Below are 21,357 nucleotides of genomic sequence, written 5' to 3'. Positions count from 1 at the left end.
TGATAGACTTCAACTTTCTTGAAATTAAACTAAGCCAATGTGGAGTAAAAAAAAAATAAATTAACATGCTTGTTTTGCCTGCAGAGAATCAATTTAAAGAATGGAAAGAAGAAATTAAGATGCAACCTCTAGGAGCTATCGGGGATTTGAAGGCAGATGCAAGTTGTCAGGTGGAGGAGGAGGATGAGGAGGAAGAAGAGGCAGTTTGGTTGAGAGAGCAGGGCCACCGTAAAATGAGATCAGTCCAGGATCATCCGTTCCAGGGCTCCGCCACTGGCTGCAGCAACAGACGAGGGAGGCTGCCAGGGGTGTTGGGGAGGCACGGGACATCCGCAGGAGTGTTTGTCATGGCGGGTAAAGAGGTTGGTGTGGGTCGCTGGGCAGGGCAAAGGAAGGTGCAGGAGTAGGCAGCCCTGAGGGATGCTATACCATCACAGTGAGAAGGCACGGGGCTTTGTGTGTGTGTGTGTGTGTGTGTGTGTGTGTGTGTATATGAGTGTGTGTGTGAGAGAGGTAAATAAAGAACTGGATGCAGGGGGGGGAGAGGAAAGTACGAGGGGGTGCAGAGGGGCGGCTGTGGGGATCCGGCCTCAGAATATGGTGGTCTCATACTTGGTGCTGACAGGGCGCCTGTGGGAATCCCGCTGGTCCAAGAGCCAGGTGGTGCTGCCCAGGGACTGCATGTCTGTGTCCATCTCCAGGGGGTCGATCTGCCGGGGGGGAGGGAGGGAGGAGGGACGAGAGGAGGGCGTGAGACGGGCGGCAGTGGAGGCTATTGCGCCACACTGACAAGTCCTCAGCTCACACACGTGCATGTGGATTAGAGGTACAGTCCAGTGATCATGTTATAATCACAAGCACTCAGGGCTCAATCCACAACATGGATGATGTCTGACAGGGAATACACTCAGCCTCTGTACGCAGCAGCAGTAAACCAAAGCTACGACCCTCTGGGAGTTAAAAAATATACTGATTAGTAGTTCAAAAGCTACATGTGCTCTACACCAGTGGCTCATATAAACAGCAGTGCTTCTGTCATATATTAAAACACACATGCTGATTAATATGGATTTACTTAGAGAGAGATAGGAATTTGAAATGGTTAAAAAAAAATCAAGAAAGGCATTTAAAAAAATTAAATTCCCTGCATGTGGAGGGCATCTTCAGTTCAACATGTCTTTAAAAAATAGATATACAAAAAATGAGAAAGGGAGCTTAAAACCATCCAGCAGAGACAACTTCAACTATCTACTTTACAAACCCTCACTGACACAATTAAGCCAACAGCCATAATAGAAGCTTATATAGAGAAGGTACCTCACACCAAGAAACCCTCTCTTCCCTGAATGTGTTTTACCACAGAACTTGAGCTAATGGCATCTTAAACTCTAAAAATGTAAGATGAAGATGAGAGATGGTAAAGTAAAGGGATGAGGAGAACGTTTATGGTTGAGATATTAAGAACCACAAAACAAGGAGACAAAGTGCACTGCAGCACCCAACAACAACAAAAAAAGAAGAAGGGAGGGATTGGTGTGTAAAGCAGGGTTGTGGTGATTACAGGTTGAATAGAGGAAAGGAAAGAGAAGGACCTGGACTCCAGGGCTAACAGAGTGCAACGGGAGGAAGGAAGGACGGTGGGAAGTACACGTGTGACAGTGACAGCAGCGGCATTCGAGCGGAGGGGCACCCTGGGAGGCAGGAGGACCAAGAAGACAAGAACAAAGACATGTTAAAAAAAAACGAGAGTATAGAAAGACAGAGCATTTGAATGCACCGAATGGACAAAGAAGAAATCCAGTAGGAGCAGTTCATCATCTATTTAGCGATAAAGAAGGCAAATTATACACTGAGACAGAAACAGGTTTCAAACAAAGTTAATTTTCTCCTGATTTGTCTGTCTGAAAAATGCTATTTTGGGGTCAGAATATTTGGGAGATATGTGGCTTTTGAAAAATGGGTCCAATATTTACTTTTGTGATGTATGAGGCGAAAGAATTGGTCATAATCTCATAATCATTTAAAGTAGTTCTTATCACGCTGATGTTTGTTTAAATGTTTATTTTCCTGATAAGTTTTAAATGTCATGCGATTGGTCGGGTGGGTGCATGGGCGGGACTTTGATAGAGCAGCTCGACCGCCTGATCACTATACTGCGCAGACTCTGGCTCCAAAATTACAAGATGGCAGCGCCTGTATCCAGGATATTTTGACTTCTGTTTTGTACAGTGTGAGGAAGTGGAGACTTGACGTTCATCTTTTTTTTCTTTTTTTTTTTCCAGACTATGGGCTCTTAAAAGACCCTTAGGAAGTGCACTCAGTCTTGCAGCCAATTTTGTCCAGTGGCCCCTCGCGGTACAGCAACGAAAAATCCCCCTGTGGCCCAAAAAGCATTTTCCCCATAGGCCTTCATTGTAAAAGAGACGCCTGTAAAACTGCTGCCAAGGCACCTCCAACTGCAAACGAGGTCAATTTTGACTCTTTATATTCAGAATTTTTAATCCATGGACTTTTTATGTTTGACAAACTTCCCTTTAGCCAAGAAAAACGGTTTAAAAACCTGTGACGTCACCACAATGTAAGGTCTATGGGCCGAGCGGAAACTTATGTAGCGGAAACCACAAATAACGGAAGTAAACCCGGAAGCTTAGAAACTTTTGTGGCGTATGCGCCATGCGAGCAACTCCATCGAACTAAATAGGCGCCATATTGGTATCCAGTATCCAGTTAATATAATACATCCATGGTTCTAAAATGTCTCTGACCTGACCCATCTCACTCCTCATGCCTAAACCTAACCAATCTAACCAACGAAGGTACACGTAAGTACTAGCCAATCAGAGGCAGAGTAGGGTGGGTCATGCCTTCGTTATTCTAGGAAACACAAATCTGTGTTGTATCAGAGTGTAGCTTATGAGTGTTAACTTATCCCTGTCATTCTCCGTATTGGAGTACGCTCCAGCAACTCCAGCCTGAGATTTACGGGCATCACTTTTGTCAAACACTTTGTTTAGTCCTCATCGTAACAGCCTTTTCTATTGTAACTTTAAAAGTGAAAGCATTGTTTGAAAATACGTACAAGTATGTAAGCTAAGCAGCCAAACAGGGTTATGTCAACAACAGTCCAATCTAAGGTGACCAGATTTCTGAGACAAAATCCGGGGACATTTTCAGCTCAGAAGCGTAAATACCTCCAAAAAAGTTAATGTTTTTATCTTTGTAAAACTTAAAATGGGGACACTGCCCCAGGGGCGTCACTAGACCTAGAGCTGCACTGGGGCACAAGGCCCCCTAGGGGGGGGGGTCCATGGGCATGCTCCCCTGTAAGAAAATGTTGTCTATTTTAACATTTAAATGACATACATTGAAAAGAAATCCAGAGGTTAGACTTGTTTATTCTTATCTATGGATGGAAATATTTGTGCTGTAGCCTGGACTATTTTGCACTTCAGAATTGTAACCATGCACACACAGGTGGAATAGTTTTTTCTTCATATTTTTGCATTAATGTCACCAGGAAGCATACCAGTAGAAATATATATATATATTCATATTTGTAAGTGGGATAGTCTGGAATGTGGCAATATAATAACCATTATGGTGGGATACACTGGCTAAGCAATTTACAAAAATGTCTATGCTGACATAAATACATGAGAATACATTATAATTTTGGCCCAAAGTTGGAGACCATGTAGAAATTTGTTGCAATTTCAAAACCGGATTACCCGGGAACCGCTTGTTGTACCGTTGCATGTGTTGAGTGAAGAGTTTGTGAAATATTTCACAGAGAGTAATGGGTTTGCAGAGAAATACAGAATGCAAATAAGATAACATTTCATGTAAGTTCAATGTTAATTTTCTCGCAAACCATTTGTCACAGCAACTGGCGCTAATATCATTGGAAAGCTTAGATTCTGGTTGAGGTGGTTGTGCCAGACTCACGCCTTTGGCTGAGTCTCTATCTGTCAGAGGGAGAGCAGGAGTGCAGTTGTGAAGAAATTGGTAATTTCATGTTTTTTTGATTAACACTTGCATGCACTATATCCGTGTCACATTCTCATTAGGGGCTGAGCCCCCCTAAAGGTCTGATCCTAGAATCGCCCCTGCTGCTACATCCACTACACCTCAGAGGGAAATGTTGTAATGTTTACTGCACTGCATTTATCTGACAGCTTTTGCTTCATTGCTTCACGCTGGGCTTGTTTCTGTAACAGCTTATTGAGTATCAGATACAATTAAAACTATTGAGGAAATATTTTCCTTTGACATTGGTCCAGTATTAAACGAGATCGCTGCAGTCGGCAACGGCGAAACAAGCTACAATGTAAGTTAATAGGACACTTGTCCAGCTTGTATTTACGTTCATAAAAGTGCTCGTTTTGTCACTGACAGGCTCAGATTAATATTCTAAGTGTCTGACAACATTATGGAAAGGATTTCTAAGGAGGTCGAACTTTCTGTTAAAGAGTATAAATCCTTTTTTTAAACATAAAAAAGTCCACGAAATTGCATTCTCAGTCATTTTAGCATTGTAAAATATGGGCATTCTAGAACATCTCTGAGCTCTGAGCAGCGCTTGCTCTGGCTGTCTTGAGCCTGCGCATGTAGGGTGCGCGACTATACGTTTGGTCAATATTTTCTTTCTTTCATTCCAATTTCGGGTCTGTCAGTCAACCAAACCGGGGACACTCCCCGAAAACCAGGGACGTCTGGTCACCTTACAGTATTCCTTATCATACTTATAATACCCTGACGAACTAGCTTTACACTGTAAAACAATGCTGTTTCTTTATTTGTATGTTTTCTACACGGATTATCAACTGGTGAGGACGCTGACATGGAGCTTTAATCTCAGTCTTTCAGCGTAATATCATATATGTAGCCATCAAGTGCATGTTTAAGACCCATTTACATTATATTTCTTTTAAAACGGGTTAGCTGAAAAAATGAGAAAGCCAGCCAGAGCCAGCATTTTCAACAAACTCACAAAGCTAACATTAGCTTAATTAGCAAGCTAGCTACAGCTGTCTTTATGCTGTGAAAATCGTCTGTCGACAGCTAGATATCTAGATATATACTCTTCTCTCGTCTACTTCTGTCAGAAATTGAGAACCCATTGTTTCAAATATTACAAAGAATTCAAAGTGGTAATTCTGTCACCGTTATCACTGTACGCTGCATGTGTGCTGTGCCAGAATGGAAAGCTTGAGAAGCAACAGTGATTAAGGGCATAGGCGGCGCAAGGGAGGGGCTTGGGAGTGCTGTAGCTACCCCTGGAATCCCATAGCACCCCCAAGAAATTGCTGTGGTTTATTTATTAAAAATGATTTTTTCGTTAAAGTGTAAATACTATAATTTATATTTGAAAAATGAATAAATACATTAATAAAACAAACCAATTATTATTAGACTAAAAAACATTAAGCAAACACAGGTGATCGTATTCGGCCAGTGGGCGCAGCATACATTAAACTTTTGACCTTACTTCCGCAGTAACGTATTTACACAGAAGAAGAATGCAATATTTGGAACGTTAGGACAGAGACGGTTTAGAACGAAGTGAGTGTAACGTTAGCAATGGATCGTTTTTTACTCCCTAAATGTCAACGTGTGGAGACTTTATCAAAACCTGTAAATGAGACTGAGAGATATGGTGACCCTGTCATCAACCAGGACGAAAGAAAGCCGCCGGAGGAAGATGACATAAACGCGGCCGTGATTGCTGTTGAGGATGCTTAACATTACCCTGCGTGTAACTGACATCAGACCAGGGGATCACACAGCGAGGCCACAGTGGGTGAGTCATCTGACAGGGGTCCATGCAGGAATTTTATTCTTTTCTCTGTCTCATAGTAGAACATTACAGTGAACTAGTGTTTTACGGTACTGTGAATAAATGGATCACCGAATCCAAAGTTATACAGCGAGCTGGACATTTTTAGCCCAGAAAACGTGTTCGAAACATGTTCCGCCGCACACCATTAGTGGCTTATTTAGATAAGTCACTACAGATATGACTACATTATTTTTTTATCATGTGTGCAAGTATGAATACTGTGTGAGGATGCGTGCGTGTGTGTTAATGTGTGTGGTAAGCTGTGTGTGGTGTATTTGGCATGCTGCATGCATGAGCCTACTCTTCTGCAAATATAGCTAAGTTACTGTATGACAGCTGCAGTAATGATTGTGTAAACCGGCTTGTTGGCTGGTATTTGAAATATATGTTCGGTGGGCTAATCAGAGTTTTATGGTGTTGTTGTATCGGCAACTTAAGTGCATGAAAACATAAATCAATAACTATCTCTCTCCCTCTCGTTCGCTCATGGCGGAGGTGGCTGTGTATCTGCGCATGTGTGTAACGTTAAGGCTGTTTTATGCTTCTGCGTCAAATCGACGGCGTACCCCCGCAGGCCCCTCTGCGTCGCCGCAAACCCCACTCCGAGCCCTCCGCCGTAGCTCAACGTGCACCTCCAAAAATGTGTAACTTTGCGTCGAGGCGACGCAGACCGCAAGGACTGTGATTGGTCAACTTGTCCTGTGTGTTGATAGTCGGTGTTTCAAGCAGCCTCATAGTCGGTGTTTCAAGCAGCCTGTGGGGAGTAGCAACACAGGCTGTCACTTATGTCACTGACATAAGCTTTGCAAATAAACTCAGACATATTTTGATTACAGTGACGGGGTTATCCGTTTGTAAAGTGTCTATATGTAAGTAACGTTTTGAAATTAGCACTTCGCCAGCAAGCAGTACTTTGTGGGCAGTAGTGCTAAAGTTTGCTTGCTAACGTAACTATAAACTGGCTGGCAGACACCTCGCAAATAACCTCAGACTTATCACCCCCTAGCGTTATGGCGGTGAAATGCACCGCGATGCAAAGCAACCCCGACGCAGAACTCCGAAAGGGTCACGGGAGTTGACGCAGAAGCATAAAACAGCCTTTAGGCTATGTGTGTCAAGGGAAACTCTAAATTTCAGAACACCCTCACTGAAACATCGGCGCAACCCCATAGCACCAGCAAAAGAAAATCTCTGGCGCCGCCACTGATTAAGGTGGGTGGGGGCTAAGCGAACTGTCAATCTCTCCTTAGGGAAAATTAAAAACAAAATCTGCCTGTCACAGTCTGTTTAAACCAACTAGACTTGGTAGCATTTACAGAGCAATAAAAAGCATTAAAACTAGTTCCAGATAGTCCACCCCCCCACCACTCATTTAAAATTTAAACAACCAGCCAGACTCATTATGCAGCTCTGTGATTACTCCATATATTATCCTTACAGGCAGGTAGTAAAACAAAGTGATTTGTGTCTCTGCAGAAGCATGTGGTCCAGGAGTGTGCGTGTTGGCTGTGCAGCTCTCTCAGGTGACAGTGATCACTGAGTGCTTATTATATGCAGCCTGAGAGGTCAATGCATCAATTTAAACATTCAAAACATTTACGCAACACACTCAATCAATATTGAGGAACCAGCGGATGGGTCCAATCAGTGGGGCTGAGCCCTCAGAAAAGTCCCAGAGGAAATCATATACCTGCCTGTAAGCAACAAATACAACTATCCATTCATCATGTTTCGCATATGCACAAAAAACCTGACCTGAGTTGTGGGGTGGGTGAGATATGAAATTGGTAGCAAAGTAATGACTCATCACTTTCTACCACACACACACACACACACACACACACACACACACACACACACACACACACACACACACACACACACACACACACACAGCAAATCTTCCTTTGTAGGTGGCCCATTGGGGATATAGTGGTGGGGGGAAAAGCTCTATGTACATTTCTGAATTATGATTCATAATTCCTTTAAACAAGTAGAGAAAATGCAACACTCACACACAGTCACAGATAACACACGTAACAACATGTTTTTTATTGAAGAGTAGGGTGGTACTCACTGCTGATCTCCGCATGCTGCTCCACGACTGAGATACAGGACGGCTGGTTTTGGTCTCTATGACCTCTGAGGACAAAGATGTAGGTGGGACATAGTGTCTTGCCCTGGACTGCATTGCCATCTGATAGGCCACTTCAAACGCCTGTCCCAGTGTTAGGATGATCTCGTAGGTCTGTGTCTGTGTGAATGGGGGAAAAAAAAAAAAAATGTTGAAATCAGCAGACACTGAACATAAAGTAACGTCTCAGTAATAAAAAAAACAAAGTCAAACAGTTGCCATTTCAGCTGGTGTTAAATGACACAAAACAACTTCTTCACAGTGATTGTGTTTTGGTTTTACAACAGATTTCACCTTAATAGATATAGTATATGAGCCCTTTTCTTGTGTGCATGACAAACCATTTCATTTGCCTAACAACTTTTAGTAAAAACCCAACACTTTCACAAACGTTCTTTTGGACAATTTCAACAAAATCTACTGTATAACGTCTAACGACTTCTGACTTTGTTTTGTTTTTGTTATTTGTAACCATTATTTTATTGTTTGCAAATGCTTGTTTTCATTTGTGGTGCCTCACACAAAAAAACATTGCAAAGCACACAAAAGCGCTGCTTTTCACATTGTTTGGATAATTACCTCCACCAACAATGTCATGTTTGTCGGCTCAGTTTGTCTGTTTGTTTGTTGGTTTGTTTGTCTGTCAGCACTGCAGGATTATGGAAACACTACCGCCTCCGATTTTCATGAAACTTGGTAGTGTAGCATTGACCAAGAAAAACCCATTACATTTTGGAGCTGATCCAAATCTCGGGGCGGATTCACAAATTATTTTTCACTTTCATTAACATTGCGAGATATAGGCCATTTGTGCTGTATCTATGTGGTGTGGTAATCATCGAAAAAATGAAGTTGCAAAATTCACAGTGCATTTACATTGTAAGATAGGGCATGTCTTGGCGGAGGTCTGGCTCTCCGAGTGCCCTTCTAGTTACTTTGTATGATTATCAGTTGGCTCTTGTTTGAATATTGTGCACATTTTCAGAGAAAAACAAAAGCAATGACATTCTGCAACATGAAGCAGTGTTAAGTGTTAAGTACAAGTAAGTGAGGCTCAAAATAGATGGAAACTTGGATCATTACAATTCAGTTCAAAATGTTTCCCTGCAGTGATCCGACGCTCCGCAGTGGTCCAAGAGAAAAGATAGTCTTCAACCTTGACAGAAGCTAAGACACAAATTACAACATAATCTGCGCCTGTACATGGAAATGCCATGCATAGTGGGAGTGGAATTTCAATTAAGCCATTCAATGATTCAATCAAGGAAATAATGTCCACAGGATGCTACATGCAGTTTTCACTGCGGGGTACCGGACATCCCACAAAGGACACTATGTTTTCTAAATTATTCAATTATTAATTTACAAAAAGCTTTAAGAATTTGCCATTTTAAAGGGTTAGTTCGGATTCACTAAAGTCACACAATAACACAAACAAACTAACCAATCAAAGCAGTGGTAGACCAGCAACTGGTGTACCTTACTACCTGTGAAGTAACTGTTTTTGTCTAAAGAGTCTGGTGTCTTTGAAGAGAGCATAGATATACAGTATAAACGGCTTCAGTTCCCTGTTGAAAAGGGCTGTCTGACGGCAAAGTTAAGCTGTGATAATATCTAAATATAGTGTTCACGTAGTGTGCTATCTAACCTGCGCTGTTTGGTCCGTTTTAACAGAACCCTGGAGGTTTTTGTCAGATAGTCTAGTTCATTTGTGGTTGTGTGAAAGCTCATTCTTTTAATTTAATTTAAATGAATTCAACCTTGGACATAATTTACGGACTTCTATGTGATTTAACGGATGATAACTTTCAAATCCATACTTTATTATGACCATACTTAATACATGAAAACGTGAAAGTGTAAAGTTTTGTAGATGGCTAAAATCCGTTTTGCTGCTGCCCCCGTCCACAGCAGTACATTGCCTAACGTCCTCGTCGGTACTCCTGCCTGCTTCTCCAAACTTCACTACTGTAGCTAATACACTGACTATGGAGAAGTACCTCATACAAAAAAATCAAAACTATCCCTTTAACAGGATAGAGTTCTACTCACCACTTCCGCACAGCTGAAGACATGACAGAAGTGATGGCCGCTCTTCAGATCCTTGGTAATGTAAGCAAAAGTGAAGAGGTCATCTGGGTCTTGGGCGGCGCACGAGATGTTCCTGATCTCATGCTCCGCAACTATAGTCTAATGGAGAAAGGAAGGAAGTGAGTACTTACTGTGAATGAACCACTAATGGAGGCTGAGAGTGTGTGTACACAGAGACACACAGACATACTTTCCCATTACCTTTGTGGCTGCATCGATGAACTTGACCCCTCTATAGGTAATGGACAGTATGACAACTGGACCCTTTCTTGAATCCTTTGATTTCTGCAATGGACCCAATAAAAACAGTGCCATTTGTATTTTTCTTCAGTAACCTGGTCATTTCATGTCTGACATTTTTATTGTTGCTGAAATTCATTTATTCATTTTTTAATCAATTAAACACTTTTGAGCAGTTTTCCAAACCGTCAGAGCGAATAAAATTAGAAGAAAACTAGAATTACCGCCTTGCGGTTGTATGCCTCCACCAATGGGTCAAGTTGCAGTTCACATCTATGTCTGTCCAGACTCATATATATTAGGGCTGGTAATCGATTAAAAAAATGAATCTAATTAATTACATACTCTGTGATTAATTAATCACATACATAATTTTTGCCCGGTGCCTTAACCGATACTTTTTAAGAAAGTAAAAAAAAAAAAAAGGGCACTAAACAACAGTCTGCAACATCAAGAACAGCTTGTTTATTGCTAGGGCCATATGGTCAAAATTAAATGATTTAATAATAATGTAATAACTATAACAATAACTTATTTCACTAGTAAATTGCTGTTGAATGAGAAAAACAACCACCAGATTGGAAAAGGGTATGTAACAACAACTTTGAATGCACCACGAGAGTGTAGGTTACCAGTTTCATTGAATGCACCGTCTGTGTTTTTCCACCGGCAGCTGCAGATTGTTACATCCCGGTGTTGAATCCTCTACAGTAAAATACAGTCAAACTTTACACCGTTTAGCGTTAGCTGTCAGCATTTTAACCGTGTTTAATCCAGCTACTAGCTAGCGGTAGGCTAACGTTAGCTGCTGTCGAGTATAGTGTTAACTAGCGTCACGTGCGGCGATGTTTCTGTTACCTGTAACGTCTGTTTCAGAGCATCAGAGAGAAGTGCAGACATATCAGTGGCACCGAAATGAGGCGCCGAAATCCGCGTTGCTATTCGGTCTGGTAGATACAGGTTGTGAAGGCACCGGTGCCGTATTAGCACTGGATTTCGGTACCCAACTCTATTCAGGAAGATTTTTATAAGTAAATGTTCCAATTAATGATCCAGGCAGCGCATTCTCGTCTCCCTCCTTCATTTTGCAGTCGAATGGTGGCTAGAACGGCTCCGGGTCAAACGTCAATATGGAATTGATTAATCTGCGTTATTTTGACAGCCCTAATGTATAGTGGAGACTGTAGACAACTTCATAATAAAAGGTATTAAGTATATTTTTTGGTGAAACAGGGATGCTACACACACATCTTCAACACAATACACTATACAACACCACAGTTCCAAGATTAGTGTCACCAATTCAGTATGTCTCCCCTTCTGTTCCTGAGTTATGGCATTGAATAATGGCCAGAAAAGCGTTTTTGCAGAACATTATGATGTCACAGTAAAGTTGACCTTTTGGATATAAAATCGTATCCCTTCATAATTACATCCTAGTAGACATTTGTGTGAAATGCCATAATTAATGTAGGGAATCTTGAGTCAGTGTTGTAGTCGATTCACCAACTGTCGAGTCCGAGTCCAGTCTCGAGTCCCCAGTCCAAATAGATGCCTGCCACATCTGAAGACATTCCCTCCAGGGGGTCCTGAGATATTGCGTTCACAAGAATGGGACAGACAGACAGACAACCCAAAAACACAGTGCCTTCGGCTGTCGCCGGCGCGGAGGCATAAAAACATATTTTCAGTATTACTTACCCTAATTTTTGCACAGGCATCTTGTGTGGACTCAATCCCTCGTAGATCCCTGATTATCATTGATCCTAGGTACTTGGAGACAGAATTGAAACACATACAACATTTCAACTACAGTACAGGATGAAGACACAAAATACCGTAAATTACGTACATATAATATCCAGTCAACCTATTTTATGGAACGGTAAATCCTGACATCTATATTTTAAAACAGTAAATGTCTGCTTTTATGCTGAAAACAATAAAAAGTGACTTACGGTTGCCTCGTACCCGCAGGAGTCCAGGATGAGCTTCTCAGGCTGGTGATGCCAGGTGGACACCGTGGCGTAGGTAGCAGACTGGTTCGGCGGGCGGAGGTTTAAACGAGAGTCTTTGTGTCGTTCACTCTGTCTGTCCTGCAGAGAAGCAAAATCCTTGGTTGGTGAACGCGACAAAAAGGAAATCCTCTTGAGTTTTTACTGCCGGGATATTTTTCTTTACATATGCACACCTCAGTCAATCAAGAGTGATAAGTTACAGAATTTTGTGCATATTAGACTTCTGATTATTGGAATATTAGTGTAAAGGAAACTGAAGTTTGCTTGGTCAGCAGCACACTAATATAAATCCCTTTTGATCTGCTGGTACTCATAAATATTCATGCACACATTGGGCCTTTAGGTCAATGTGGGGCTGTGCTCAGCCCTTTCATAAATCACCTGTCAGAGTTAAATATACTACTGAAAATAATCCACTAAGCTAAAATGAAATAAAACTATTGATTTTAAATATAATGGATCCTAGGTGGTGCAATTGTCCGTGGAAGCTTCTCTGTGTTTTCTCTTTGACCTCAGTGAGTCAGAAACGAGGCATGAGACAAATGATCTTAAATGGTGAAATAAATACATATATACAATATTAAAATACATATACACTATACTAAAGACCACCGTGCCTCTAGAAAAAATGATCATGATGTAGATTTATTGTCCGACAGTAACTTAAATGATTACGTGAATAGATATCTTAGACAAAATGGAAGGTAGGGCAGGTGCAATAATTCAGCACTGTCATGTTTTAAGTTTCAGTGAAATAATATTCTTCCAAATTAATGATTATATGCTAACTTTAATCAAAAACTAACAAGACATGAATTAATCATTTACGTTTTTGTTTTACATATTTGTCAGTTCATTGAATTGATCATTAGTTTCATTTTATATGTGATTTTAACACATTTTCCGTATTGTGGTAGGTATCAATTTTGGAACTATCATCTTATGAATTCATCCATGTCAACCAGCCCTAATGGAGGGTTAGCTAAGCTAACTAGTTGAACTTGAAAACCTCTAAAAGATATGTAATAGATTGCAGTTTTTCATCCAGAAGCAGCAGTGCTGGGCTTTATTAAATGAATGAATGTAAATATGTTTAAAATCCAATATTTTCATGAAGCAGTCCTGCTCATTGCTTTTCCAACACTGTCCCCGATGGCGTAGTCCATTCAGATATATTAAAGAGATAGCTATCACAGTATGAACCGGAGAGCTCATTCATTTTATCTCACTGTGCTGTATATATATTGTCACAACGCTCAACCCTAATTACCCCTTTGCTCTTTTCTCTGCTTACAGTCTAATTGTGTTTCTTTGGCTCTGCCCACTAAGATTTAACTCAACCAGTAGGTTTAGTTTTGCAGAACGGCTCTGCGTCTGTGAAGTGCGACTACAGCTCCAGCAACATGTAGTCACCCTGACACATCTAACTTTGTACAGCATCCTGCTCTGTTATTCAGCCAGTTGCTCACTGAAAGGACGTTTTGTGGTTTCCCAGAAGACGATAAAAGTGAAAGAAGGTGGAACTCACTACAGAGCGCGGCCTCTCACTATATGAACGCAGAGAAACACTACAGTCTTGGTCAACTCCTCTCCGCCTCCGGTCCGGCTCAGTCAAGGGCAGGAGCATGTCCATGGAGCGACTGGTGTAGGGGTCCATCTGACTGAGGGGGGATGTGGTCTGGGACAGGAGGTCATGGAACTGACACACACACACACACACACACACACACACACACACACACACAGAACGGATTAATGATTTGACAGCACTGTCTGCATGGGCTGGTTTTACTGATCTACATCCAAGCGTAATCCTCGACAAAAGAGCCTCTTCCATGGAGATTCTCAATTCTTTTTAGCCCGGTTTAATCTGCCTGGGAAATCAGCCCTGAGTATTTAACTGGTGTGAACATAATGATATTGAAGAATCTCATTCCAAAATTAGCTATATCGGCTGCTGGAAGAAAAAAAGAATCCATTTTCTCACAAAATGATTTTGGCAAAGAAATAAAGCTTGTCATGCAAGGTTGTTCAACTTCCATCCTAAACTCTGTTTTGATAGCTGTTCATAAGGAAAGTAACAGGGTGTAATCATCGATCTCTATTGGAATATTGAGCACTATAACAACAAATCTAAACAAACGTGAACTCATTTCAAACTAAAAAAGACATTCTGTATCTTTTATAGACATCATTGAACACTAAATATGGAGTATAACAGCTCTTCTAATTGGGCATATTGAGCACACCCAATCTTTTAACTAAATTAGCTGACAGTGTGTTTGTGCACTCTGATGGTTAAATAGCAGCACTAACAATGCTGCAGTCTGATTTACACTCTTGATGCTGTACGATGCTTTGGAGTAAAAAGTAATAATCTTGGACTGTGCTGCATTTTTGAGGATTGTTGAGCAGAGTACACAAGTCAGTGCCACCTAATGAAGAGCTAACAATGAAGACCTAATAATACTGTGACTGTGAACTGTATCCATTTCTTTTTTTCTTTTTATATTGTTGGGCCTTTTTATTTTATTAGACAATGAGTAGATAGACAGGAAAAAGCTGACAAGGTCTTAGCCTACATGGGGCGCACACTCCAAGTGAGCTAGAGGTCGCCCCAAACTGTATCCATTTCTACATCACCAGGCAGTCTTACCATAATTGGGGACAGACGACGGGATTTGGTCGGCGCCTCTTCGTAGGGTCTCTCTGCTATAGAAGCAATGATCCTCTTCCTGTGGCCCAGGGCGCCAATCTTAATCACCTAGAGAGAGGACAGCATCAGGGCACAAGATAAGTCACACTTCTCAGTGCATTGTCACATCAATGTCACAAACACAAGAATTTATTTAGACTAAGCCAATAGAGATACACTGACACAGAGTTGGTGGCATGCCCCCCTCGCTGGCAGGCATCCACAGGCAAACACAGAGGACCCTCGTCAATAATTCAGCCTCAATCTGTTTTGCCGTAAGCTTAAAGTACAGCACTGTCTCTTTCCTGGGACACTCTATAATTCACGATCCATTTTTGGATATAGTGCTAAAATAACAGAGAAGAATTTGGAGATTTATGGGAACATAACAGGTAATATGCAAATAACCAAGTGGTTTTCAAATGACTGCATTACAAAGATCCACCTCATTTGTCACAATTTAAATACAGTATGTTTTAAAATGTACAGTATTTGAACACTGCAAGTTCACCTGACACACGTCTATCCACAGTATCTGTTCTTTTACAAATGCCATATCCTCCTTGTGTGGCTAAGACCCTCAGTGGAGGAACCATAGGTTTATTTTACGTAGTCAAAACTCATTATCTTAATACTGTGTATTTGCATAATCGGCTATTAACATTCATGCTCATCCATTAAAGGTGGATGTCTAATGATTCATGTTACATTCCCAATTATGTTGCTGGTACAAAATATTCCATAACTGGCTTGTATGGCTCTTTGTCTGAAGGCTTCAATTATTTATTCAGTGAGAGCCAAGGAAGCATGAGGCAACTGGTCTGTAGTCTGGATTTCTGGTGCTGTTTTCCCTATTCCCATGTAAAACCAGTATGCATAGGTGTGCAAAATAAGAGAACATTTAAAAAGTGCTAAAGAGCCTTGGGATAATCTGGGAACGTAAACCAGCTCGTAGATCAAATTGACAAACTACTAAGATGTTGAAGAGGATGTAGGAAATGTAATGGGCAAAGTGAGTCCTGCCAACATGCTCACTGGCAGTTCTGCACACTGAAAGTAATGTGCCCTGCTCTAACACTCATCTTTCTGTACTGCATCGCAGTCTGCTGGACTCTATCCCTCACACACTGCATAATTATACAGTTTGCTTGGTGGCTGCGTTCCTGCTGCCGCTGCAGCTGTTGCTGGTTTCTGCCATTTTGCCACCACTGTCTTTGTATCATAACACACATAGAAATGCAGTTGCAGAAAAGTTTTGATTGTTTTTTGATGAAAATGATGATCGCTGTAAACAAGCTCATCCACTCCAGCCTTCTATGAATGCTTATCAACCGTATCAGTTCATCGGTGTGGAGTGTCTGGTTGCCATGAGAAAAAAACCATAAACAATGCTAATGTCTACGTGATTGGTTATGACTATTATATCAAACTGCCTTGTGATGGCATCTGACAAGGAGACAAACTGTTAGCATTGCTAACATTACATGTTAGCACTGTGGTGTTAAGTAATGTATTGGCAAATTCAGTTGGAACTATTCCACCCAAGTCTGATGAGCTCTGCAGTCAGTCAACATCCACAAATAGTTTAAGGTTCAGCTACATTGCGAAGAAACCTATTATTTGTAACCAAAACATCAAAAGTAAGGAGATGGCCGATTATCAGCTGCAATATTCAGCATTTTTACGATTATTGGAATCACTATTTGTTTTTTATCCGATAAAATAAATAAATTAAAACATGCTACTGTGGCTCGGAAGAAGCCACCTGTCTCTGTCTGTAGCTGGTCAGCAGTCACCACTCTGTAGTCTCACTCAATGTACCACCCACAGCACTATCTGATTGGTTACACGTAACGAGTGATAACCTATCAACATCACTGAAGGATGGTGGGTCTCTGACTGTCAAAGCTGCTCTGGTGAGCGAGCTGAGCTGTGTTTCGAACATAAGCAGATATTGCTGAAGTTGCAAATACACCCAGTGCTTCCACTGGTAAACTTCTGCCCGTACAGCAAAAAAAAGTAAAACAGGATTACTGGATGTTCAGTTCAATGAATACGAGAACTGCAAGGTGGGGAAGAGGGAGTGAGACGGCGCCTGGAAGTGGACAAGAGATGATCTCTCTCTCTCTCTCTCTCTCTCTCTCTCTCGCTCTCTCTCTCGCTCTCTCTCTCTCGATGGATGCACTTAACAAAATGTATAAAAGTGCAGTAAAAGCTCTCTTCGCAGCATTTAATTAAACATATGCTTCAAGGCATTTTTGTTGGAGTCTGTTTTGTTCAACATTTTTGACAATAAATCACATATAACAGCAGCGCTGTGCAACTGCGATTTAGATTTTTTACTGCAATTTTTTTTTTACTGTATATCGATTGATATTATTGGCCTCATATATTATTAATAATCGGTATTGGCCCGAAAAAACACATGGTTGATCCCTAAAAGAAGGATGTCTAAAGTTCCTGTAACTCGGTGGTTGCCAACCATTTTGGCTTTTGACTCCTGCAAACAAGACAAAGGCTACATGCAACCCCTCATCACAGGCTGTGAAAGGTCAGCCAAAGAGGCATTTTTCCGTGTTAGGTGGGTTCATATCGCGAAAGACTGCGACATATCGCAAAAGACACTTGGAGATTTTTTGTGTTAGTTGAAAGTAAATATCAGTAGAAAACTACACTTTAAAATGTAACTCATTCTTTTTTTCTTAAATTTTATGTTTAATTCAATTTGTTCAATAAAAGAATGTTGGAAATGATTCGTTTCGTTTTTTAAAAATCTAACAAGCAATTTTCTGTATTTTAGCAGAATAATGAAAGCACCAGAACTCAGTACATTTTAATATGTTTATTTATCGCAAGTAATATCATTATCGTGACATTCAACAATGTTATCGTATGTTTTCCTCATATCGTGCAGCTCTAGTTCATAATCATTTTTAGAAACCAGAAAGAGCCAAACATTCCTGTATTTCACAATAAATTAAAGATTAAATTAAATTAAAGCTGTAGAGAATGATGTTGTTTTCTTTTCCTATCCCGTTAATGTCCGTGGAAACCCTGAGATTTATTTGGGGAGCCCATGAGCAAACCACTGCTGTAGTCTAAACACACACACACACACACACACACACACACACACACACACACACACACACACACACACACACACACACACACACACACACACGCACAAACAGAGACAAATCGACACCTGCACAGATGTTCAACCAAATTGTTGCATGTGTTTCTCTACAACCTCCACCTCTTTTAGCCCTAAGAAATTTGTCCTCCTTTGTAATTACAAATTATAATAACATGTTACACGATTTCCATAAAGATTAAACCCAATTATATACTTCCCTATCACCAGTCACCATATTGCTCGGTTAGTTATCTACTAATTACTCAGTGATATTGAAAATGTTTCTGCTGTAGTTTTATGCAAATGCTTCAATCATCTGTGTTATTTCAGCATTGCATTTCAAAGTGCTTCTTAACCTCAAACATGATCCATAAATTAAGGTAGTCTTGTGATTAAGGAGACCTTTCTGTGAGAACTAGTCCAGAATGTCTAAAGACATGAGACCATCAATATTCATCTTTGTCTTTTTCTGCTAACCCATCACCTGAAAGAGACCCAAATTGTGCTGAATAAATGTAAAAGATGGCTTCTTACATTGACAATCTCCAGCTCCCACAGGTTCTTTACACACTCCAGTGTGCGGTAGCCACTTGAAAGAAAGTTGGGCAGATATTCATGCAGGCCGAGGCTGTCCAGCCAGGAGACAAGCGATGTGCTGCCATCACAGCCCAGTGCTTTCACCTTGAGTGAAAAGAAAGACACATAAGGGAAGAAGTACTGTTACTTTTTATACTGAGAAAGGGACCTAAAATAGGAATGTACAATATTGTTTTCAAATTACTGTATGGTTATACTTCCACTTCACTAAAGCTGGACACTGCTGCTGCTGTTTTTAGCCAACCTCGGGATCCTAAGACATCCGAAAGGTCCAGACACACCGAGCCGATAATCGGCTGTCGGACAGTCTGGCGAGGTCAGTGACTCGAGTCTGTTTGGTGTTTTCCATGCCGTCATCCGTCAGAGGGGCCGTCGGCAAACATTTTGGCCATTTTGACGTGTATAATCGGCGGGGCGGGCACTGCCGGCAGTCGGACTCAAATGACCCATCTGATTGGTAGAGTGCTAACCCGGAAATGGGGAGCGGAATGAGTGTGACTAGAGTCTCTCAAAATCTGACGAAAATCTTTTAAACTGACCTTTGTTGATCTGAAATGAAGACAGATTCAGCAACAGCTTGGCCTATTTCTCGCTTAAAATGTTTTCAGAAACACATTTTAGTACAATATGAGATTTTATTCTGAACAAGCCGCCATGACAGTCTGTCTTTGAATTTCCGGAGAAACCAGACCCACGTGACGCGTTTGTCCAATCAGCTGCCGGTTTTCATTTTTGGGCGACAATACAGATTAGCGCCGCCTGCTGTTATGGAGACATATTACGTCTCGTCGCTTTGGTGTGGAAGTCGGATGCAGTTTCTGACTACTTCTTTGTGTAATAGGCAGTGATGGAGTACTCCAGTTCTGGACTCGGACTCAAGTCGGAAACGAGTCGCTATTTTCTGGACTCAACTCAGACTCAAACTCAGGTAATGGTGACTCGACTCGGATTCGACTCAGACTCTTTTTGGTGACTCTGACTTGGACTTGGACTCGAAAGTTGTTGACTTGACTACAACACTGCCACCAGGTGGTTGATATTTTTGGTTCTAAGTTAAATATACGATTGGGTGGATTACTGGAAAATCTGCTTCAAATATTTAAAGACTTAGGTTAAATTCTAATAATTTTGATCATCCCTTGACTTTTCATCTACAGTCATCATCAGATAATCATTTTATTTTGTCCAATATTATATCTATTTTAGTTATATATTTCAGTTTATGACCAAATACCTGCAGGAACTAATGGCAGTGTGTAGAAATTGTTAGCATGCTAACAGGCTAACATAAGATGTTATTAGCATGTTAGCATTGTCATTGTGAGTATGTTAGCATGCTGATGTTATCAGTTGCTGTGCCTGAGGACAGCTTTTAAATGTTTTCCTTATACCTTTTTCACCTACAACCCATGTTCAGCCTGCATCATACAGCATAATGTAAACCAATCCTTATTATCCCATTCTCCAGTACAAAGGTACACATTTTCCTTTAAAATTGTAACAATTTCAGGACACTACTTAAAATTATAGTTAGCAATAAAATGCAATGCATACTAACAAGTTAATGTCATAACATTAAAATACTTAATACTTGTTAAATCTATAGTATCTGTGGTCAAGAACATTTTTTTTTCCATGTACTGTTTTTTATTGGAGGGTTATTAATTTAACTCTGATGAACCACTGTATTTATCCACAAGTATAAAACCATTTTCCTCTTTGCTGTATTATCTATTGTTTTGCATATCTGCTATTTTTATAAACGTACTGACATTTTGACCTTTTTTCTGAGACACTGTCAGTCACTGTCCTCCATCAGCGCCGAGGTTAAGTGATGATGTTAAGTACCTTGGGCAAGCTGCGTGCTGCATGGAGTATTTTCTTTCTGTGTCCTGGGTCAGTGATCCCAATGTCCCTGAGATCCTGGTCCTCCATCACGTTACTTCCCTACATGTGCACAAATGCAAGAGACACGCAGAAATAAACACATTCACACACAGGCGCGCACGCACACACACACACACACACACACACACACACACACACACACACACACACACACACACACACACACACACACACACACACACACACAGCCATACTCATACACACATGCATGCAAACAAATAAACACATACACACAAGCACATACACATGCACAGAGACGATGCACAGTATGGACATACAATAATACAATCAATGAAAAGAAATCAGTATATCAGTGCAGTAATTTTCACACTGGCATACAGTATTTACACATGAAGTACTTTATCAAAGTAAAAGCCAATGTGAGTGCGTGTCCAGGATGGTAAATTAACTTTTTACAATGTGAACTTGAACCAGCCACTGACAGATATGTTCAAATTTGATTCATTCAAAACTAAAAAATTATTTTGTATCTTAAATCCCCCATCCATTTTCATATTATACCAGCATTTGCAGAATCCTGAGCCTTTTTGGTAAGGTTACTTGGAACGCTTAGCCCAGAGTAGAATTATAGAAAAAAACTTTTATTGCATTTTTTTTTTTTTTACAAAAGCTGCCGCAAAATCTGATATTTTGGGCTGCAACAATCCCAAAACAAGGCTACAAAATCCTGGAAGG

The 21,357-nt window shown here is 40.8% G+C and overlaps 1 protein-coding gene across 4 annotated transcripts in view; it reads right to left on the bottom strand.

The window, feature by feature from the left end:
- anks1ab (ankyrin repeat and sterile alpha motif domain containing 1Ab) overlaps positions 1-21,357 on the bottom strand; it is a 47,220-nt gene that overhangs the window by 4,115 nt on the left and 21,748 nt on the right. For 2 of the 4 annotated variants that reach the window (XM_078249079.1, XM_078249081.1), the window contains exons 4-13: positions 20,602-20,700; positions 18,691-18,837; positions 14,979-15,086; positions 13,851-14,021; positions 12,263-12,400; positions 12,006-12,077; positions 10,266-10,349; positions 10,026-10,163; positions 7,917-8,093; positions 127-710 (exon numbers count right to left, since the gene is read on the bottom strand). In XM_078249079.1, coding sequence (XP_078105205.1) covers positions 591-710; positions 7,917-8,093; positions 10,026-10,163; positions 10,266-10,349; positions 12,006-12,077; positions 12,263-12,400; positions 13,851-14,021; positions 14,979-15,086; positions 18,691-18,837; positions 20,602-20,700 — 1,254 coding nt within the window. In that variant the 3' untranslated portion in view covers positions 127-590. Of the gene's footprint in view, positions 1-126; positions 711-1,592; positions 1,692-7,916; positions 8,094-10,025; positions 10,164-10,265; positions 10,350-12,005; positions 12,078-12,262; positions 12,401-13,850; positions 14,022-14,978; positions 15,087-18,690; positions 18,838-20,601; positions 20,701-21,357 lie in introns of all 4 variants that reach the window. The other 2 variants (XM_078249082.1, XM_078249080.1) reach the window with 2 other exon arrangements.

The sequence above is a fragment of the Sander vitreus genome, chromosome 4 (assembly GCF_031162955.1).
Source record: "Sander vitreus isolate 19-12246 chromosome 4, sanVit1, whole genome shotgun sequence".
Taxonomy (NCBI): domain Eukaryota; kingdom Metazoa; phylum Chordata; class Actinopteri; order Perciformes; family Percidae; genus Sander; species Sander vitreus.
This window is presented reverse-complemented; position numbering and strand designations above follow the sequence as displayed.